Here is a 22897-nt window from a genome sequence, read left to right as displayed (position 1 = left end):
TTTGCTTTTAAGAGAAAGAGTGAACGGTAAAACTGCCAGGGCTGCATCTCTGGGAGATGCATCCTTTGCCTGAACCAGGTGGTCCCTTCCTACCCATCCCTCTTGCTCTTGCATTCAGCAGCGTTAGCTCGGTGCGGTCGTGGGTTGGATCTTTGGAGTGTGTTTTTATAGGCAGATCTCGCAACACAAGTGGCTGCGCCTGGGACTGGATCCAAAACTGATGGGAAAAAAAAGAAAAAAAAAAAAAGCCTGCCCTTCTGCCTTATGCAACGCCCCCCAACACACCTAGCTGTACAGTACGGCTCCGCGTGGGTAATTTTCATTCCACTCCAAGCTGATGTGTGTACGCCTCGAAGCAAGACAATTGCTACCCTTTGTCATTTCCTTTATGGCAAAAAAAAAAAAAAAATATCCAGTCAAACTTCATCGGGATGAGACCAATAGAGTTCTGTGGAAATTAGTGTGAAATCCTCTAAAAAGGGTAAACAAAGAGATGTCCCCAGTGGGATCCCACGGGCGAGTTCCGCCGTGCCGTGGGAAGGTTTTCATTCTCCGGTTGCTTTGGTAGCACTTGCCCATAAGGTGTTATCCTAAGCGATGCCACTTCAGGTGCTATTTTTATTCGGGAAAATGTCAAATCCTTTCTCGGAACTTAGTTACTTGTTGTCTTGGTAATTTCTTGCAGAAACAAGATCTATAAAAATCCCCTATTTCCTTGGCACTAGGCTTTTCTCATCTATTTTGGATGTAAATATTTTTTAGAATCAGAAAAAAAATACATGGGAGCCACTTTAATAGGACACGAGCCGTGTAATTTCTCCCCCAGAATGGCTTTTGTAGGGTTTCTTGAGGCACGGATGTAAGCGGGGAAGTAGCTGTGTGCACTTATATTTATGATACTGGCCTAGTGCCCTTTGAATAGGAGCCCTTGTATGCCAAGATCATATCAGACCCTGTTCTTCCTTCATGCACTCTTTCCTAATCTGAAACCCAGCTCTCTGGGAGCTGGAAATCCCGGAGTTTGGGGATATATTCATTTTGCATTGAGGGTGGTGGCGGGGGGGGATCTACAGACATATGCTTTTTTTTTTTTTGTCTCCTTGAAATTTCTGGCAAAGTTGACGTTTTCAACAGCAAATAATCGCTTCAGGAATAAATCATTTCCAAAGTCGAGCTGTTGTGAGTTGTTTGCAAATGAAAAAAAGGGAAAAAAAAATAATCATATGGTGCCTCTGATAACACTGAGATAATCCACTCCTGCTTCTGCGCTGGGGGGAGGTTGGGGTTGCTTCGTGCAATACCTCAGCCAGCTCCAGAGAGGAGATTTCTGCTCCTGCCTGGCGGGTTCCTGCCGAGGGTGGCCGGCTCTGCCCTGTCCTAGCGGGGTTGGAAGCCCCAGGCCATCGTGGTGGCCGCTTTGGTGGTGGTGATGGAGGAGGAAGAGCAGGGCCCCGCTCTCGCCGTGATCGGTGTTGAGACCTGGGTCCCCGCAAGGCGCAAGTGGAGCAGGTGCTTTGAGGAAGACAGGGGCTGGTTTTGGGGTGCTCATGCCATCATTCAGGCTACTGGGCTCTAATGCATTTTAAATGGGATGCAAGGGAAAAGCAAGGCGGGAGCTGCATGGCCCTTCTTGGGAGGGAGGGAGATGATGAGCGGTGTCTCTCCAATCACAACAAGATCCCCAGAGTCCAAAAGGAGCAAGGCTTGGGTACAAATGCTGGAGCTGCCCTAATAAAACATTTACTGGGGTTTGGAGACCTATTCGCTCCAACACAGCACATACATATTAAATGATCAAAGTTTCCATGCCTTCGGAGGAGCCGACTGCTAATCTAATGCAACCCTTGGGCTTTGCTCACCACTAACTCTGCATGAAAGCAAACGGCAGCTCTGTTTTCCTATTTCAAAGATTTCTGAGCTAAGCTGGGTGGGTCACAGTTCAGGAAGCAATAGGATCCGGCCTCTTAAAGGCTTTGGCAAGGAGGGGCTTGGGGAGGTGGGTTGGGAGTTGAGGATGGATTGGTCTCTTGGTCTCCATCTCTCAAGTCCTGTCCACCTCTCACTGGGCTGCAGGCTATCTCAGCGCTGCTATGGTCTCTCCCCTTCATCCTTCCATCCCTTCATCCTCCTCTTACTCTTGCTCCTCCCCTCCCTAAATCACTCTGTGCTGCATCCCGTTGCCTGACCCGCAAAGGGCTCCGCTGGCTTTTCACATCCCAGCTTGAGTCGCAAAGCGCTGCCAGTGGATTAAAAACAAAGCAAAGGGGAAAAAACCATAAACCAATCCCACCCTCTTTGGATTTATAAACTAAGCACACTTGAGCTGGAAGGTGCCGAGGAGAAAACACAAAGCCCCTGGGGTGCTGTTTTTCAAAGCAATGCAACCCTTTATTTGACTGCCTAGACTTGTTTTAGCTATGCAGGGAAGTGAGCAGGTAAAAAGCCTGCTGGGGCTGCTCTTGCAGAGGTGCTGGGCTCCCTCAGGCAGCTGCTGGTGCTGAGCCGGCTCAGCACCTCTGCAAACCACCAGCTTATCCCATCGCCTGCTGCTTTTGCAGAGCAAATACTTCACCTACTGATTCTCAGTGCTCCAGTGGTTTGGGACTGATGGGTTTGGCTTTCCACTTGGTTACAACCTCTTTTCTGCTTCTCGAGCATCTCCCATGTCTTTCATGTAATTCTTTAACTAGTTTCCATTTACTGACGGTCCCTTTCTTTCAAGGTACTTGAATCTGTTTGATCATCAGCAAATTTCTCTTTCTGTTCCTCTGATAAAAAATTAAATCTGGGCACTTTTTGAAGGCTTCCTCCTCACCTCCCTTTCTCTTTCTCCTTCCATGCTCGGTGGGGAGTCAGCCGCTTTCTAGGAAAATACAATAAATAAAAATTAGAGTTCAAAGGGTGACATCTCCTCATAAAAAGACGAAGAGGGTGAGGAGAAGGAAAAGAAACCCCACCATATATTCTTACAGATGTGACATCAAACCGGAAAACTACAAAGGAGGTGTTTTTCAAAGCGTCGCACAAGGACTGAGTTGGTTCAGTGGGAAACGGGCAACCAGAGTCTCTCCCGGTGCTTTGAAAGCGTGGCCCCGAGCCACCGCAACCCTCTTGTTTTAGCTGGAGTGCGGGTGCTTCTCCACCTGCCAAACACATCCTGCAGTCAGCTGTGGGGAGCAGAGGATGCTGCGGTCCCGGCCTCGCCGCGGCGGGCTGGGTCACTCGTGAAAGGTGGGTGACGGGAATGGACTCGGGAGATGAGGGTGAGACGGTGGAAGAGGTCGGGGCTGTGGGAGCCCGCTCGGTGATGGCTGTTCACCTCTGTCCTTGCCTCACCTTGGCACCTCCATCCAGCACAGAGGCATCTCTCTCCTTGCTCGCTGCAGAGGAGCTTTTGGGAAGCAAGCGTGCTGGGAGACAGAGTAGGAAAAAGCCATGGAGAGGCTGTTAGGAAGGGATGCTGCCCAGGGCAGGACAGCAGAGCCGGGGGATGTCAGCCCCTCCCGCGTCTCAGTGATGATCCCCGTCATTCGGGGTGTGGGGATGGACAGCATGAGCCGCCAGCCCTGCCGAAAGCTGCCCACGGCTGGGGCTGCGTCGGGGCAGGGCTCAGGCACGGGGTGACCTCGGGTTTCCCACCCAGCCTGGAAGCGCGTTGGGGAAAACACCCGTGTGTTCGTCCTCGTGATGCCGCGGAGCTGCCGGAGCAGCAGTGTGGTCTGTGGGTCTGCTCTCGCAGCTGAGCAGCATCTGGGAAGTCCTGCGGGTGGCAGATGTGTTAGCAGCACGCTGATTCCTCCTCTGAATCCTGATTATCTGATTCCTCGCCGTACCCCGTGGGGCCCCACAACTTATTTCACCCCGTCCAAACCCACCGGCGCCTTGGCTCCCCTTTTGCAGCTGCAGCCTCCCAGCACAGGGAGGGTTGTGGGTCAGTACCTGGGCACAGCTGAGGCTGAGATATCATGTTGGTGGGGAGGTGGACACCTCACCCACCGCCCTGGCACCTGTCAAACAAGCTACGGTGGGGCTTGGAGTAGCCATGGTGTCCCCCAGGGGTCTCATCCAGCCCAGCGTCTGTGCATAAAGGGTCCAGCGTGTCGGCGGTAGTGCTGTAGCTTCGGGTTGACGCTTGGTCTTTCAGCTGGCTTCCTAGAGGCAAAGGCTGTCGGGCTCAAGCAGCAGCAGTTGTATCGCATTCATTGAAATAAAGGGAGTTCCCAAATGTGTGTGAAACCCCTTGGCTGGCCCAGTACAAAGGGAGCAGCATCACGGTGAGCAAGTCATGTCCAAAGCGAGCTCACCTCCAGGCTTGCGTGTGTCCAGGGTCTGCAGGGCGTCTCTGCTGCGGGGCAGAACACCCGTGGGTGCAGAGGCCAGCCCCACGCTATCCAAGCCTGGATTTCACATCAATGTTTTCAGGGGAACTCATATCAGTTAGGCAAAAAATGACCAGCGCTAAGTCTCAGAGCTCTTAGCATGCAAAGGCTTTCCCCCAGCTCTGGGCAGGTCACTGCGGGGCTGCAGAAGGCTTTAGGAGGTTGAAAAATGTTCCAGACGATAGTTTCTCCTCTATCACTTCATCAGCTTCTGCACCTTTTCTGAGTTATCCTCAGCGCAAACTCCTTCCCAAAGATTTTCTCCAACAGAACTACCTCACCAGCCTCATCCCGTCGCTTCCATTGGTGCTCCTGGAGCATCCTACTTTCTGATGTGGGACACGAGTGCCTGGGGACCCCCTGCCGCAGCCCATGGCTGTGACGTCCGAGTGCTTCCAGCAGTGGCACGGACACCTGCCCGATGCAGCTGATTTCTTTTGGGGAGGGAGAACTGCAATTAATATCTTCTCGTCTGTATTGCTTTTTGTTGGAAGCCTTTTGCTTCTGAGATGCTCATCCAAATACCTGTTGTCTAACATGTCTCTGGTGGTAGGCCAGCACTTGGTGGGAGCTTCCTTGCTTTGCAGCTGATGGAGCTCGGGCTTGCACGATGGAGCTTCATGCTGAAGTCTGGGGGCTGGTTGTCTCCCTGTGAATCGGTCCCATGCTCCTGCTCCGTCTGCCTCTGCGTCACCTTGGATTAATTACAGTACAATGCAATATACATTTATATGGTGTCTGCACAAGTGTCTCAGGGCCCTTTGCTATCTGAAAAATCTAATTAAGGTGCAGCCTCCAACATGAATGCTTATCACTGAACTGTGTTCAGCGAGACAGAGGCGGCATGCCTCCACGGCTCAACCAGGAGCTGAATCCACACTCTTGTCGCGTTATTAATTACTCAAAGCTTGGTGTCCGAGACGCCGATCGATACCGTGGGCCTGGCTTGATAGTGAGCGTGAGGGAGCAGAAGATAACCATCAGCTAGAAACCTGGCGGAGGCTGTTCTCGGCCTGGGAGGAGGAGTAGTCGCTTTGCAGAGACACGTGCAGTAGCAGCACATGTTTACCAGCAACTTTGACACTGGAAGGTTACTTACTTGATGCAGAAAGATGTTGGCGATATCGAATTTTGGCCTGGGGAAGGTCCTGCCTTGGGGACCAGGCTGGTGATGAGCACAGCATCGTTCTGCAAGGTTTGCTGCAAAACTTATTTGGCCTTTTTAGTTGGTCTCACGAGCGGCACCAGCTGTTGGGAATGTTGGGAAGGGAGGGAGGGAGCGCCACAACTGCAACGAAAGCGTAAATAACCGGGGGAAAAGGGAAAGGAAACGTGAAGTGGCCCTTTAAATATGAGCCTCCAGAGCCCGGAGCCCAACTAGTGTTCCCTCAAGTATTCAAATGAGATTGCAGCATCAGATTGGTATGCATTAGGCTGGTCTCAATGAAAATTAACATGTAATTGCTTCAAATGAAGTAAGTGAGGAGGTAATCTGTTCTTAAATTGGATTCGCAGGATTTTGTGGTACCATAATGCAGCTGTGAAATGAAATATATTTTAAGGATGATGTCCTCAAGGGGAGAGGGGAGAAAAGGGGGGGGTCTGTACTGGGAAGGGTCCTTCCCGTCCCTTCCTCTCTCATTTTCACTCTCATTAGTGCCATTTTATAAACGGGGAGAGGGTATTGGTGCCAGTGGCGTGGCTGGGGAAGGTCCCATTGCTTTTTGGCTCCATCACATTTCCTTCCTTGTCATCCCTCTTGTCCTTCCCTTTTCCCTCCCCTGGTTCTCCGCTTTCCTTGCTGCCCCAGTGACCCTCCGGCACCTTCTCTCAGGGACAGGTCCCCATCCCATCGTGACGGGAGGTCACGAGATGGGGCGCTTGAACTTTGTTCATGTGGCAGATAACCCTCTGGTTATGTGATGGGGACGATCTGGCTACGTGGTGGGTTTTGAGTGCCTGGAAGAAGCCGCATAGGTTCTTGCTAGGGGGCCGGTTTCTATGAGGAGATAGATGTCAGAGCAAGAGGCACGGGTTACCTTCTTGTCTCAGTCTCTTGTGACCTTGGATGGGGAAAGCCCTCTCCCTGCCACTCTGGGACCCCGAGGGGTGCTGCAGAGATTTGGGATTCATCCCCAAATACTTGGGATGCCCTGCTCCTCCCATGCAGTCTTGTATTGCCTGGACCAGCCCCTCTCTTGTAATTTTAGGGGTTTGCACGTCGTCCTCTTTCTGTCCATCTCTGCCCATCTGCCAGCAGAAGCAATATGCGTTTGGGTGTTGTGATGAAGTTGCAGTTAAGAGCACAAGGAAGAACTGGTGTAGGAAGGTGATATGATATCCTGCAATTCTTCTCAGACTCCAGAAATACAGATAGTGCGTAGCAGAATAAGATTGCTACAGGTAGAGCTGTTGGTCAGCCGTGGCCAGTACCAGTGCAAGCTCCCCGCCATCTCCCCACCACAGCCCTGCGTTGCAGTGTCCTGGGCTACTGGGGAGCTCCGCCAGTGCTTTGAAAACCTGATGCCGGACCTTGTGCTCTCCCTGGGTTGATTTCCCTGTGTCGTCCCCATCAGTGCCCTTCAGCCCTCTGTTTGCAGCACTTTTTGCTCCCTGCTCCTCCTGTCCTGCTGCCTCTTGACCCACAGCATCCTTTAGTGTCCAGCTCCTGCTCCCTCCTCGCTCCTCTCCGCAGTGCTGGCAGAAAGCGCTCGCCCCTCGCTGTTCCTATTTTGTGCCTCAACTTCTAAGGAAAAACCACTTTAGTGATAATTTCCCACTTGTAATAAGTTAAGTGCATCGCTTCCTTTCGAATACATTTTCAGTGCAGTTAAGCTCAGCAGTCCCTTGCCTGTGTGCTTAGTTAAACGCGCTCCTTTGCAGACCGTTGGGGTGGATGGCATCGCTTTATTCCTGGGCCATTAGTGTCAATTGCGCAAAGCAGACCCAGGATTTATTCGGGGGCACAGCTCATAATTGAGCAAGTTCAGTGCCGGGGATCGGCGCTAACTGCCGGGAGTGCAGCCTGGAGGAACTTCCCCGCTGGACTGGAGGAGGCGAGCGGGAGCTGCCAGGGGCGGTCTGAGAAGGATGGGGAGTTGGGGTGTCTAGAGTGGCTCACCCTGGGGCTTGCAGGTGGTAAAGGAGCATTTTTCTAGAGAAAAGTGTATAGCAAGGAGAGATCCCTCCCAGTTTTTGGAGGCAGAGAGAGAGGAGGCTTCTTCTCCACACCTCCTCAGATGAGGACGCTTTATTTTACGGGGTTTAATCTGCTCTGTAACACTTGAGGGGAGAGGATGAGATCATTATGGAGTTATTTTCTTCTTGTGGCGTTTCCCACGCCTCCTTTTGAAGCCTCTCAAGACGGCGTGCAGGCAGCTGCCAGAGCCTGGACCTGGTCTGGGGTGGTGCTCTCCCTGCAGAAGGGAGGACCCTTTCGTAGGCAACCCTGGAAGACCACCAGGCAAGGGGTGACTCGCGCCCAGGGCCGTTTGCCGGCTGGCATCCAGGAGCCCTTCAAACAATTACTTGGGCTGAGAGAATGTGAAAAGGGGGAAGATCAGGAGGAACAAAACATCCCTCGAGCTCAGCGCAGGATCCCGGCGCTGCAGGAGCTCCCCAGTGGGGTGACATTTCATTAGTAAACTGGCCGTGTCGCTGCGCAGCTGCCTACAGGCGGTTTGGTGCTGGCGTCGCCCCCGCTCCCTGGTACCATTAGCACTTTTGGAGGGCACCCAAGCAGATGGGCCAGGAACACGCTCCGGTGCCGCTCCGCGGGTTCTGCTGCAGGGGTGGGAGCCCAGGTTAAGGAGACGTTTCCTCGACGCATGGTCTCGGAGCGGCTGCCCTCATTGATGTTTTGTGGCACGCTCCGAGATGCTGAGATGGAAGATGCTATAGATGTGCAGAGCCCTGTTGTTAGCAGAGACAATAGGAGGATAAATAGAAAGGCTGGATGAGCTGAGCACGGGAGCAGGGGACTTGGAAAGGTGCTAGTGCACTGCTGCATTGCAGAGAGATAAAGACTTTTCCAGACGAGCCATCCCTGCCTGCTGCATCGCAACCTGCCTGCTTTGCACCAGACCTCAGGGCCGGCGCAGGGGTCTCCCGAGGCCGGCGGGGTGTTGGGTGCATGCAGAGGTGCTGGTGTGACTCGTCGCTGCTCCGTGCCCTGCCTGGTGCTCGCTCAGCAGGCTGCAAAGTGGGAGCTCCGGCTCTTTTTGCAGCCCTTCCTTCCTCCCCAGTCTGGTTTCCTCCTGTTTCCTTGGCATTTGCCAATAAGCTCGTCTAAGGCAGCATACTGGGAGTTGTTTGCAGCTCTGCAAATCCTGGGCAACGAACCAAGGCGGATCTTTTCGAGCCCTGTATATTATTATTAATGTAATTAGTGTGAATCATTTGCATGTATAAACTTTCAATTGAGGAGATCAGGTACTTTACAAACATGCGTTAACTCGCTCTCCCTGGCAAGGACGTGCCAAATATCTTTAAAGCTTTGCAGGGGGCAGAAATGAAGGGCAGGGACTTGCAAGGAACTTGCTGCAGGTTGAAGCATGAGCTGGTGGGAAAGGCAGGACCTCCCGGTCCAGAGCCCTGACTCCCTCTGCAACCAGCGAGATGAAACTCTGTCTGGGTAGGGAAGGGAAGGGGAAGCACAAAGGGTTTTTATTTTCCACTTCTGAGTGCTGCTTTTGACCAGCTCAGCGTGATTTTGAAGAGGCACTGGGGCAGCAGCTGATCTGAGGGCACCTCCTCACCCTGCAGCCTTTGGAGATGCTCCGGCTGCTGCAGGGAGGGGACTGGAGGTAGGCGCCAGCCCCAGCGGGGTCCCCCCTTTCCTGCCGGACCCTGCTGCCGAGTTAATCATTCGGTCAGCTCCTGCCTGGCGGGCAGCAGGCTCCCCGTGCAGGGAAGTGGTTTCTCAGCCCTGACAGCCATGCTGTGCTGTGAACAAGTCCTCGGGCTACGTCTTCGGTGGTGTCACATCAGGGTGAGCTCAAGGGATGCCCTCCAGCTGATCTTGCAGTTGAGGGCGAGGGTGGTTGGGGTGGTCCTGGGGCGCAGGTGAGGATGGATGTGCCAAGAATCCCGCCGCTGTGCCAATCACACAGGCATGCAGACCCCAGTGGGGATGAGCCTTGAGCCCCTGTTAGAGCCGCCTGGATGAGCAGTTGGGGCTTCCCACAGGCCACGACCAAACCTATGGACCATTTTAATCCCATAGTCCATCTGCCACCGTGAACGTCCCCTGCTTAGCCCTCCACCGAGCCTGTTACCTGCGTGGGTTTGCACGTCAAGCCTAGTCATCCAAGCTCGATGGACGGAGCTGGGTGTGCCTACCGCTGCCCCGTTTGCAGAGGGGTCAGCGGGACGGGATTATTGCTGGAGGTGCACGTGCCATTTGCCACGTGTGGCGCTGAGCACACCTGCTCTCGGTGGGCACGCAGTGCGTGCATGCAACACCCACAAATAAATGCAGTATGTCTGCGCCAGCCTTGTCTGTCGGGCTGGTGCGTGGCGTGTAGGGTAGCGTTGCACGTCGGTGCCTCTGTGAGCATACGGCGCTGCAGCCAGTGTGTGTAAGCATACGCAGTCTATATGCGCACGGAAACTGAGCAGATGCTGTAAATCCTGCTGAAGAAGGTCTGGATTGGTAGAAATTGCTAGTGCGTGACTTAACACAATACAGCGGAGTAAGGAGAGGGAAACCAGTCTGAGTTGTGGCAATGGGGGTTTTGGATTAATATTTATTAGTAAAAAGGCTTCCAGGCCACCTTTTCCATGATAACCACACCCTGGGTTGTCCGTGGTGTGTGTATCTTAGCCTACAGGACCGCGGGCAGCACGTGTCCCAAGGAGACACGGCACAATCTTTCGCTCAGAAATTGATGGCCAAACTTCTATTGCCACTGGAGCATAAACATTGCAGAAAAGTCTATGAGAGCGGTGGGACCGTGCCTGAATGGGATTGAGTTGTTCGCAGCCCGGCCTTTAATTAATCCTAATAAATAACAATAAAATGTGATAATCACAGAAATAAATCTGAAATGTGAAGCTCCTGCCTCTGGCGGCCGTCTAGTTTAGTTGATCATTTATAGCGCAGCTGATGGTGCAGAGGCTGGAAGATGCTGCCTGGGACGTGAGGTGTTGGGGACAAGGGCCTGGAGCAGCTTGTCTCCTCGCCCAGCTTCAGTGGGAGGCTTTTGCACCCAGTTCTAAACTAAACCCCAGGCTAGTTCCTGCAAACTGGTTTCTAGCTTGGTCTAGCCCATAGCAGAGACAAAACGCTGCTGGTGTGGAAGGGATTGCTTCAAAATCCAGAGGTGTCTGGGAGTTGCTGGGTTATACTGGGAAGAAAAAGACATCTAGGGATGGTTGATGGTGGGTCAGTGCTGTGGCACGACAAGTGTGAAACTCCATCAGGTGGCCTGGATTTGCAAAGGGGGTTTCTCTAGGGTGGGCATACAGTGAAAATTAGGTGGTGGTGGAAGGAAAAGCGAGGCGAGGGGGGTGTTGAGTGCAGGGGGGCGGGTCAGCTTGGTCACAGCCCCAAGATGGGCCACCAAATTTGCTGGAGTGAGCCAGGCTTAGCCCTAGCCCTGCCTCCCTGCGATGGAGCTTGTACCCTGATAATTGCAACGAAAGCGGCAATCAGGTTGGTAATTTTCGCTGTGCTCTTTTCAGTTCTAATTAACATTATTCATTTCTTGTGTGTCCTGCTGGGTTGAGACAATCTGTGCTCTCCAGCCCAGCCCTCTGGAACACCAGCGATCTGCATAAGAGGCAACAAAAAAGTGTTGTGTGCCAATTACTACACTTCAGTAATTAAAAACCTCCTTCCCCCCACTGCCGGGCCACCTCCTCTCCCGTCATTTTCTGTGTGCAAACTCGCGAAAGCAAAGAGAGAAATTCAGGAGGGCATGTCATTGCTGGCGTGTGCCATCTGTGTCTGCACCGAACATGCAAGGAGGTACCGGGGGCTGTATGCAGCACAGGCGGGATCAGTGGTCAGGGCGTTCAGCTTTGGCACCCTGTTGCTTATCTATTCTTGGTACCGGATTGTGGGGGCTGCAGTTTGGTCGTGGGCTCTTTGGTGGCAGGTCTGTGTCTGCAAAGCAGCCTGCTCCCCTCTGGCAAGGGCTGTTTTGTCCCCACTGAGGGCTTGTTGGCATTTTCAGCCCTGACCATCTTTGTGCTTGTGTAACCTAAGGTGGCAGAAACCTGATGGCGATGCTCTCCCCTGTCCAATTTCCATCTCCAGCTGCTGTCCTTGCAGCCGGGCGGGCAGTTGGCTGCCCCCTTGCACCCCTTGTGTGGGGTGTGGAGGGTGCAGGCACGAGGACTTGGGCTGTACGAGCTCAGCCCCTCAGGCTGCGGGAATGCCAGCTGGTCTGGGGGAGAGCAGCCAGTCCCAATGGACCAGCTTGCTTGCAGAGGGTGAATAGCAGAGTCAAGGACCTTCGGTTGCAGAGATGCTGACGGGTCTGGAAAGGGCAGCACCAGCCTGCGCCTGTATCCCCTTTACATCCACCCGTGCATCATTGCCCAGGGAGCATGGGACAAGGGCATGAATGAGCAGGCTGCGGCGAGTGGGGAAGATGCATGCCCGCAGCTCTCGCCTTTGGTTGGTGCACACAGCTATCTTAAAATGGCCAAACTCCGTCGCTCGTGGTCATTTTGAGGTGTCCTCAGTGGCAGCAGGGATCAAAGGGTCTGATGCGGTGTGAGGAGCTACATCTCTCTGCAAACCCTCACTACCAAGCCCCAGGATGATGCAGCAGCGGTGTGTTAGCAGCGTTTCCACTTCTCAGAGAAGAAACCCTGGGGCTTGGGACTCTGGTTTGAAAGGAGAGAGGGAGCAGTATCATCTCCTCCTTGTGCTGACGAGACAGCAGGTTTTTCATCTTCCTGAAGGAGAAGGCCTTGCCTTCCAAGCAGGAATGTAACAAGGATTAAGGATCTTGAAAGAGAAAATTACCTCATTTGTGCTTAATTATTTTTACATCTTCTTTTTGGAGGCAAGCGCTGTTTTCCGGCACCCCGGGGACCTCTCTCTCCCCTCCCTCCCTGGCACATCATGGGGCGAGAGGGAGGGTGAGAGCCTACAGCAAGGTGGAGGAAGCATCTCTGGGCTTTGCAGCTTGCCAGGAGTGGAAAGGGGGGAGGCTGCCGGCTCGGCGGTGGCTTTGCTCTCCACCTGTGCTTGGAGGCCGGCTTCCTGGCCAAAGCCAAAGGCTTTCCGCTCGGCTGCCTGCATGCGGGAGAGGAGGGCTTCCCATCCCTGCGCCGGGCTTGCAGAGAGAGGAGCTGCTGGAGGAGGGAAGGGGGAGCAGATGGAGGGGCTGGGACAGCATTGGGTGGCTGCGGCGAGCCCCAGCCGCGGGGACCCCGACCGGTGGTTGTGCGAGGAGGAGCGGGGTTGGCACGGTGGTTGGAAGGAGCTCGGGTAGGAGCGCAACCCGCCGTCCCCTAAATAGCATGCTATATCCAGAGGTCAAAGTGTGTCTTTCCCGGGAGCTGTTTCTGTGCTCTATTTTATATATATTGGCTTGCGAGCTTTAAGAGGTAGGGAAGAAAATAAAATAACAACTTTAAGCTTGCCGATCCTAGGGACAGAAAAGCATGTCTAGGTGATAAGAAGAGATTGTGACCAGGTGCTGTGAAGGGCAAAAGCACTTATTTCACTGTTGTCTCATGCGTTACCTGAGCCCCGTTGCTGTTCAAAAGCACTTAAATGCCCATATGATAGAGGGAATGCTTGGATTACACACTGTCTGGCTCCATTATTATCCAGGGATCTCCAAGCTGACGCATTTCACAAAAAAAAAAAACCAAAACCCACCACTGGCATGGAGGAGGAGAGAGGAAATATATAGTTTTAGTTCGGCCTGTGTACAGGTCCTCAGGGATAATCTCTGCAGAAGGGACCGGTCTGAGAAATTCTGGCTTCTCTTTGCCCAGTCCTTCGCCTTGATCCGGCTTTGGCAGTGAGGGTGGGCACCCTCTGCTTGTGCGGAGGGGCTGCTTGCTGCAGCTGCAGGAGCCCGTTGTGCGGCGCTGCGATGGGCAGGCCAGAGCCGAGCATCAAACATCCACCTGCGTTTTATTCAAACCCCGTAGGTCTAAGCTACCAGCATAGTTGTGGTCCAGAGTACAATATACTAAAACCATCCTCTGGGAAGAAATCTCAAGTTTTTGTTCAACTTGAGCAACTGAACTCTCAGGTTTTGCTCAAGTTGTAATGCAGCTGAGAGCAAGAGCTGAGTTCTTGGTGTTCAGCCCAGGCTGAATCTATTGCTTTTTTTATGTAGATAATAAAAGTCTGCTCACATTTAATTTATTATTATCGTAATATCATTATGGAACAGCAGTAAAATTGTTTAATTTATTGGATGTTTTTCACACCAGAGAGGGAGGATGGTGCAGTTGCTTGGGTACTTGCCTAGCAAATCAGCAGGGGACTCCAGGGCTGCGGACTCCCCATCTCACCTTGGGCACATCACCTCGTGGGGATCTGTCATCCCTAGCCTCCAAATATGTGTTGAGGCTGAAAGGATTGTTTAGGCTTCTCCTGTAATCACCGGGGCCAAACAGATACCTCCAAAAAAAGGCTAGATTAGATGAGACAGCTTGTCCCCAGGTGGGTACCGGTGTCTTTGCTGGCATCAGTAGCAGGCACGGGAAGGGAAGCAGCCCACCAGCGAGGAGACAGACGGGCAGATGCATGGAGAACGACTGTAGATGGCCACGTGAATCTCAGCGAGGACTCGAGCTCTCTTGCAGGTTGCTTTCATTATCTCTGCTTACTCGGTGACTCTGCCCAAGTGGGCTCACCCTGAGAAACAATCCCTAAAGCAGCAGGATAAGTCCCTGACGGACCACATTCCACAGATATATTCAGCCTTGCTATTAACTCCCCTGCTACCATGCTCTGGCATATACAGCCCATTAAGCCCCTTGCATTCATTGAGGTTACCCCGTGCGAGACCTCCCAGAGGCTGCCGCGCTCTTTTTCGGTGCCTCCAAAGTTAATTTGCTTCCCAGCCACCGCACAAGTAATGAAGTAGATTGCGGAGAATATAAACAGTGGATCTTAGGCTGAGTGGTTTTATGCAGGGACATTATCCTCCGTCGCTGGCATCTAGCAAAGCGCAGCTCCGTAATCCCAAACTTGCTCAGAGAGAAGCAGGGTTTTAGCTGGCTTGGGAGGCTGCAGGTTTCTGCTGCCTAGGGAAGGGCTTGGACAGCAGGCAGCCTCCAGGCCCTTTGCTCATCTGGAGACGATTCATTGACATGGAGGATTCGAACCTTGCTTGGGAATGTGGGGATGGAGGGTTACAGGGCTGGTGGAGACCTTTGGAGAGGAGCAAGACTGGCCCCTGTTATGTGGGCAGCTAAATGATCTCCTTCAGGAGCAAGGTCTTGTCTAGGTTTGCGCCGTGTTGTCTTCTGGGCGGGGGCAGGGGTTCAGCTTCCTAATGAGGCTGGAAATAGAAGATTTCTGCCTCCAAAACATTACTTGATAGGTGAAATGCTTGGCTGGCGTAAGTGAGGGAGATGCAGCGATGCAGATGATGGGTAGGGAAGGAAGAGCTGACAGAAGGGACAAATGGTAGGAAACTCAAGGTTTCTCTTTAGAGGTGTGTCAGAGCTGGCTTTCTCCTGAGATAAATTTTCCTCGCTCCTCTGTGAAGCAGCGTGAGCTGCTTTCCCAGCTCCGCTTTGCATTTCTTCGCCTGGCTGCAGGGACATGAAGGTCTGTGGAGAGAATGACAAGTGATGCGTTTGGGCAGGAGGTAGCAAGCTGCATCCCCCCCAGAAAATTGTGGTTTGGACTCAGGATGGAGGTTTTGGCTCATCTCTGGTTGTCTCCAAGCTTGCAAAGATGCAAATGGGAATGGAGGGGAAAAAGGTCCTTTGGTGGCTGGTGCCGGGTGGCTCTGACCTCTCTGCGTCTGAAATCGTTGTGAAGCTCTTAGGTCAATGTCTGGAGCCACCAGTTTAGATGGATATCGGTGCCCTGAGTGCCACAGGTAAAGTGCTGACATTGCCCTCTTTGGACACAGAAAGCACTTGGTTTCTGAAACTGCTGCTGGCAGCAAAGCTAAAAATAGTGCCAGGAGGACCAGGAGGGGCTGGGGAAGGGAGGGCAGAGTGCCCAAGAGAAGCACCGATGGGTCACCTCTCTGCCTCTCCGCAGGTGCTCCGTGGATAACCGAGTCACCCGAGTGGCCTGGCTGAACCGCAGCAGCATCCTCTATGCCGGCAATGACAAGTGGTGCTTGGACCCTCGGGTGGTGCTCTTGGCCAACACCAAAACCCAGTACAGCATCCAGATCCAAGATGTGAACGTGTATGATGAGGGCCCCTACACCTGCTCCGTGCAGACAGACAATCACCCCAAGACATCGCGTGTCCATCTCATCGTGCAAGGTAAGAGGAAGGGAATTTGTAGAGCGGTTGGGCTTGGCGCTTTGATTTCTGTTCCTCCCTTTTGCCCTGGTGTCTTCTCCTCCCATTGCTCCTACGCTGAGCATGTAAGACAACTTGGTAGAGGCTGATCGACAGGCTTGGGGAGTCCCAGTGAAGCTGGGCAGTGCGTTTATCCAACTTCCCTGGAGTAGCCATGGGGCTCTGATACAGGCAGCTCTGCCTCCCGAAGCAGTCACTGGCAAACCCGTGTTGCTGTTTGTTGTGGTGGTTGTATTTTGATGGGTTTTTTTTGTTTTGTTTTCCATGCTGGAGGCAATGCTTGAAGTAAAACTTGTGTTGGGGGAAAAAGAGAGCTGGCAGATTTGTGTACTTTGCGGGGGTGTGTGTATGCCTAGCAACAATATGTGTTTGTGTGTTGAAACTCTGTACTTCTGTGAGGAGGAGGAGGAGGAGGAGGAAGGCCGGCGTGGCGTGGTGGAGCGCTTGCGGTGGCCAAGCAAGCGCTCGCCGACGCACGAGCGCGCCCCGCCGAGGCTGCACGCTCCTCCGCGGGGTGCACGCGTGCGCTCGTCAGCCGGCGTGCAAGCACACGCGGGCTCTCGAGAGGGGACGTACAAGCGTGGCCGCCCGCGACGGTCAAGCAGGTGGACGTTCACGCAAGTCCCTGCTGTGGGACTTGGTGGGGACGTGTGCTGGGCAAGGGGAGCCTGCGTGGTGGGACGTGAGGGGCCCGCTGCGCTCTTAGGGAGGCAGCCTTGGGGAATATTAATGGAAAATTTCTAATCCCCTGCTAGCAACCTTTTTTCCTTCTTCTTCTGTGATTTGGCGAGGAGCCCTTTTAGCATGACACACCAGCTTGAGTATTGGAATCTCGTCTCGGGCTAATTTTCGAATGCTGATGGGTGTATTGATTTGGAAACAAGCTGGGTTAAAAAGGCATTGGTCTTGTACACAGAGTCGGGTTGAGCTAATCCGTCGTCGATATGCCAGGCCTGAGCGTTATTGACAGCCTAATGAATAGAAGGGGGGAAAAAAACCCAAACCCAGGGCCTTTATTTTCCCCCCTCCCTCTCTTTCCGTTTTCTCTTTCCTCTTCAAGCAATCAAGCAAGCTAAACAGAGCTGGACTTTCTCCATCTCCATTAACCGTGGAGAGAAAGCGGATGCATTGCCAGCCCAGGTCCTTGCTGTTTATCTTGCAATCTGTTAATACCTGCCTGAGTTTCTTAAGCCAAAGTCGATCACCCGCAAGTTCTGAAGTCGCTATCAGGCGCTGGGGTGTTGCAGGACAATTTCTATCAGCTCTCTTCTGATTCCTGTTTCCTGACCTAAATTTCCCATATCACCAGACATCCAGGTCCATCCCTTCTGTGTCTTGCTATATCATTAGGAAGAGATGTTTGGGTACTGAAGGAATAGGTCATATCTTAACTCTTTGCAGCAGTACAGTTAAGTCCTGGAGGATTCAGTGATGGGCTCAGTCCTATAACGTGCTGAACACCCTCACCACTGCCAGCAGAAATACCCGCTCTCGGGAGCAGAGCCCCTCATTTCAAGAGCTATTGCTTGGCTCACCCAGCCCTTTCTCGGGTGGAAGGTGGCAAGAGCATAATGTGCAGCAGCACGCTGGAGCAGGACATGAAGTGAATATCATGTCCAATTAAAGCAAAGCCTGCCTTAATGACCCTGATTAAAATTTGGCTGGGGTGCCAGGATTAACTCTCCTGCCTTGGAAAATGGGCCCAATAAATACACAAGCTGGTATAATCCTGTCCTAAACGACATTCAGCTTGTGGGAAAGCAGTGCTTACCGCTCCCTCCCAGGAGAACAGGGTGTCCGAGCACCCGATTTCAGGCACGTGCCAAGCACGTGGCTGTGGGACCTCTGACCCCTTCCTGCAGCCTGACAGGAAAGGAGAAGTGGTGAGAGGAGGTGGGAAATGGGGTCTCCCCTTTTACACAGGGTTAGTCCAGGTGCAGCCAGAAACAGGAAGATGTGCAGGTTGCTCTAAGCAGTTCCTGACTTTCCCCTTGCTGCTTCAGGAAAGGGCCTGGCGGCACAGCTCTGGAGGCAGGAGCACTCCAGCCTCTCAGGATGCAATTAAATTATGCCCCGGGCCAGGCTGCACTCTCCAAAGGGACTGGCTGTGGGGGGCAAGCAGCTCTGCGATGTCAGCAGCCTGCTGCTCCCCCAGGCAGGCGTGATGGGTGGGTATCGGCCAGGGTCCAAGCACCCTCAGGCCACGCAAGGCATCCCTCCCTCTCCCTGAGTTTAGGGGATATCGCTGGGAAATGGCCATGGATGGAGTGAGGGAGGAAGCTGGGGCATCCCTGGTGTCTGCCAAGAGCTGCTGGAGGAAGTGGTGCTGTGGGGGGAAAGAGCAAAAAACAGAAGAGGGACAGGGGTGGGAGAAGGAGCCTCCTTTAAGGTATTCGGGTGGGGGATGGTTCCCCAAGGCAGCGGGAGAGAATCAACTAGAAACCACCAGGAGCCAAGGATGTCCACGCTGCAGCAAGGGAAGTGCTGCACATTTATTTCTAGGTTGACTGTATTGGTGGCTGAGATCCCAAAATAGGTGGGTAGAAGGCACCTCAAGATCTAATTTAGCCCGTCCCCCTGCAATGAGGCAGAGACTGGCAAACACGTGTGAATGCTATTCTTGAAAATCTTTAACAAAGCAGGTTCTTCAGTCTCCCCAGACGATCTATTCTACTGCTTCGCTACCTTTATAATTAGAAAATGTATAGCTAATATCTAACTTAAACCTTCTTTGTTGGAAACGAAGTGGAGTTTTTCTCAGCCTATCCCCAGTGGATGTGGGGAACAATTGATCAGTGTCCTCTTTGTAACAACCTTTAGCTTTTGGGAAGGTTGTTATCGTGTTGCCCCTCAGCCACCTTCTTTCTGAAATGATGCAAGGCCCCTTTCTCCCACCTTTCCTTGTCGGTCAGGCTTTCAGAAACACTTGTCAGTCTTGAAATCCTGCTACAAAAGGCAAAAGGTGACTGCTGCCGATCCAGGAATAGCAGGTTGGTGCGTCTCTCCTTCCCGCTGCCGGCGAGCCCCTGCGCTCATGTGGGACAAATGAGCCCAGGAACGAGACAACAGACCCTTGGCATTGAATGCTTCAAAGTTCCGACCTGCTCTTTCGGGGACTGCTTTAAATGGGGTCAGGCTGAGCGTTGGCGATGCCAAGATGACGTGAGCCAACAGCATAGCTGCAAAGGGTACAAGGAGGTTCTTTGCACCCGGGTCTCCCCAGGAAAGAAGATCCCAGACTACAGCTGGACCTAAAATGAACAGCTCAGGGAGCGCCCGTGACATCTGCCGTGTCTGGAAGGTGGTCCCTGCCTGTCCCGCTCGCTCAGCCCTCATTTCTTCTTAGGAAGAGTTGCCATAAGACCAGACGAAGCACGGGGAAGCAGCACTGCCCATGTTTGCAGGAGTTTGCTTTGGACCCTTGGGCAGAGAGAGGCATTTCTGGGTGAAAATCCCAAAGAGGCAGAAGCCAGGGAAGCCCCGTTTGCAGTAGGCAAGCTCTGAACTTGGAGGGAGGCAGAAACCCAGAGCGAGAAAGAGAACTTGGGCCCCATTGACCTCTGAGGAGTGATGCTTTCCCTTCCTCTCCTCTCCTGTATCCCACTCTGGTTTCCCTAGCAAGTCCCGCTTCTTGCCCCCGCAGCAGCATCTCAGGCGCAGCCTCCCCCTTCTCCCTGCTCCCGTAGGACACTTCAGCTGTTTAAGCTGTTCTCCGGGTTTCTGGGTTTAAAAGAGAGCAGGGAGGGAGGAGGAAGAGGAGGATGGCGTCTGGAAAGCTCTTATTTGTATTGATAATAAGCCGTCTCCAATGCGCGTCTGCAAAACACTCCCACTCCCTTGTAAGATGCATTAAGGAAAGTTGGCCTTATCTCAGCGCGGGAAATGGACTTGGGGAAGGAGGCGCGGGGCCTGCCGGAGTTTAATCTCACTTAGGCACACAAATTTGCATGATAGAAAATGGTGGAATTTTAGTGCTTAGAAAGAAAGAAAGAAAGAAGGAAGAAAAAAAAAAAATAAAGGCAGGCAACTAGGGGATATTAGGCTTTCTCGCTTCTTTATCAGTTTCCCTGGCCCTATCTGGCTCTTTCTGTTGTCAGTGGAGCAACTAATCACCCCTCCCCTTTTGTTTGGTGTAAATGAGTTTTCCCACTCCTTCCAGGGCCTGGGTTAATCTGCAAATCCCTGCCTTTGTTTGGGAGTTAATTACCTGCTCGCTGGAGTCGGGGGGCTGCCCCGGTGGCGGGGGGCACACGTGGCGTGCCGGTGGCACCTTCGCCCCGCGCCAGGGCCGCCCCGGGAGCACCGCTGCCAAGGTGTGTGCCGGTGAGATAAAGCTGCCGGTGGGGCTGTGGCGCCCGAGCCGGCTTTGTTTCAAGAGCCGAACTCTGCCCAATTAATTTTCCTTTGATGCCATAAGCTCCTTTCGCTCGTGGGAGAATAAGGATGACTTTTGGAGGCCGCTTTGCTGCCTTGCGCCGGGGCGCACGGGGGACGCCTGCCCCGCCGAGCGGAGGGGCTGAGGTGCACGTGGCAGCGTAGGCTGGGAGGAAGGATCAGTCCCTGCAGTCATCATCACTGTTGTCCAAAGGCCTCAAGAGGGTTTGCAGGGACAACAGAGTCGATGGAAATGCGTTGCTTGCGCCTGGTTATTTTTTTTGCTGGAGATGCTCAGAGCCTTCCTGACCACCCTCTGGCCAGGAGCTTTGGCACTGCTGGCGGAGCCGGGGACTCCAGCCGGGTGCCCGTGGGGCTGAGCCTGTGCCTTGCACCACCAAAGCCACCAGTGCTGGGGGTGAGGAGGGACAGAGGGATTTGCCCAGGGCTGTCTGGTAACTCAGTGACAGTGATGGTGTGCAGATGTTGGTTTTTTATGTAGCCGTGGGCTGGAGTTACATGCTGGATAGGATGCTGCCCAACAGAAGCCACAGGAGCTGCTTCTGGCATTGTTTTTTTCTGGTGTGCCCATGCCTTTCCCCTCTGAGAGCAGCTGTTCCTTCTACAAGCAAAAGCAGGTTTAGATAATGCCTTCTAAAAGGCATGTAGAGAGCTAGGAGAGCCTCCCCAAAGTGGTGGAGGGGGGGAAACTGGCGGCATGGAATCGAAATCCTCCCTCGCTTCGCCTGTGCGGCTCCTTTGACTGATGCATTCCTTCCCTGTCACTCTTTTGTTGCTAATCACCGTCCGCCCATCAAAGCATCTTTTCCTTTTGTATCAGGGCTGTGGTTGAGGATTGAAGGTCTCCCACACGCTCTCTCATGCTGTCCTAGTTGTTGGCTTTGTATCTGCGTTTTGCTCTGCTCCCTGGGAGGATCCCCTCCTCTCTGCTGCCCCCGCATCCATTGCTGCCCCCGCATCTCTCCATCTCCCTCCCAAAGCTAGCAGCCCTCGCTTCTCAGCAGGGACCCATCGGCCCAGTGGGTGGATTTATCGTGCCCACCCGTGCTCCCTCGCGGCGTGGCCGTGGCTGGCCAGGCTCCCTCCGGCCTCCCCCAAGTCACTTGACCTCTTTGCAAATCAATTTAACATCTGTGAGGCAGAGATAATAATTGTCACCTACTTCACAGGGGGGTTGATGAGGATTAATTCATTAATGTCGACAGAGGTCTTTGAAGATGGAATGCGCTATCTGAGAGCTAAACGTTATTATTAATTAGCAATTATATCGTGGGGTGGGGGGGGGGGGGAAAGCAGAGGCTCCAGAGCCCGCACTGGAAGCACTTGCTCCGGGCTCACACGCCTGCCCTTGCTGCAGCTTTGGGCTGCCCCAGTTACGTGCCCGCGCCGCTGCTGGAGGGAGCCAGGCGTGCCGCATCCCGCCAGGGACGTGTCCCACTCGTGCTGCAGCACGTCCTCCTTCCCGGAGCGTGTGGGTGAGCCCCGCTGGTGCAGGGGGAGTAAAGGGTGGAAGGGACGGGGAGGTGAACACCGCTTGACTGTGTTTATTGCTGTCCTCGTTACGAAGAGAGCAAGTCGGTAGCGGAGAAGTAGCGGTGAAGGGAAGGCATCCTCCATGCTTGCCTGGCACCCCAGCAGTGCTGGCGGGCCAGGCACCGCCAGACCCATGGGAGGATGTGTCCTGTTCCCAAGGAGAAATAATTGGCAGGAGAATGGAGCCGAGGGGAAGGAAGAACTTGTGATTCATAGGACGCGCAGACCGTTTCCATTTCCGTCATGTTTTTCTTTTCGCGTAGATCAGGGCTGTGGGTAATTTCTCTGTTTTTCTCCCCCATTGAACTGCTAACGCTGTAATCCGGTGTGGTGTGGGGCTCCCCCAAGCAGTGCTGGCACAAACCCTTTGCGGTCCCCACCGGCTGCACCGTGCCCTGGTGCTGGGACCACACATCGATGCCCGCTGGGGCTATTTCCACCTCCGACACCCCCGTGGCTCTGCTATTTCCATCCTCCCGAGCCGCAGCTGTGTGCATTTTTGTGGCCGCAAGGCAAGCTCGGTGTAACTCTCTTCGCTACTCCCTCGGAGATGCGCAGAGCTGCGGAGGTTGCCCTCCGATCACCCCTCTTCTAGAAAACAAGAGCCTACTCCTCTTTGAGCCTTTCTGAGCGTGCGAGCTCCCGGCAGCCCCGCTGACCTGTCCTCTCTAAAGGCTTTCAGGGAGAGGTCGCCCGCCTCACCCGGAGCCATTCAGCAGCGACTCCGCTAATCCCTTCTGTGGAGCGGGTGAAACCCGGAGGCCAGCGGCACGCCTCGCCGACAGCTTTCCAAGCGGGGCTGGAGAAGGAATAGAGTTGTCTGCAGGTCTTCTGCTCGCCCACCGCACGGCTGGTCCCTCGCCTTCCCCAAGGACCCGCCAGCCGAAGGGGTGGCGCGGCAGCACCCACGCCTCCGGGGCTGCACGTCGGGCATCTCCCCGCCGCTGCGGGCGTTTCCAAAGTACCGTCGTTCGGGGTGATAAAGCCGGTGGTGGTTTAATGAGGTCACTGCAGTTTAATGTTACTGCAGTAATCTCTTTTGTTTTACTACATTAAAATATTTGTGGTGGAACGGTTGGACCACTGTAATGTGATATCGCTACCTTAATGTTATTGTT

The 22897-nt window shown here is 53.6% G+C and overlaps 1 protein-coding gene across 5 annotated transcripts in view; it reads left to right on the top strand.

Annotated features, from left to right (window-relative positions):
* LOC142067489 (protein CEPU-1) overlaps nucleotides 1-22897 on the top strand; it is a 353823-nt gene that overhangs the window by 285748 nt on the left and 45178 nt on the right. For all 5 annotated transcript variants that reach the window (XM_075116134.1, XM_075116137.1, XM_075116138.1 and 2 more), the window contains one exon: nucleotides 15580-15812. In XM_075116134.1, coding sequence (XP_074972235.1) covers nucleotides 15580-15812 — 233 coding nt within the window. The remainder of the gene's footprint in view (nucleotides 1-15579; nucleotides 15813-22897) is intronic.

Source organism: Phalacrocorax aristotelis, chromosome 22 (assembly GCF_949628215.1).
Source record: "Phalacrocorax aristotelis chromosome 22, bGulAri2.1, whole genome shotgun sequence".
Lineage (NCBI taxonomy): Eukaryota > Metazoa > Chordata > Aves > Suliformes > Phalacrocoracidae > Phalacrocorax > Phalacrocorax aristotelis.
Note: the sequence above shows the minus strand (reverse complement) of the source record. Positions and strands in the feature narration are given on the sequence as shown.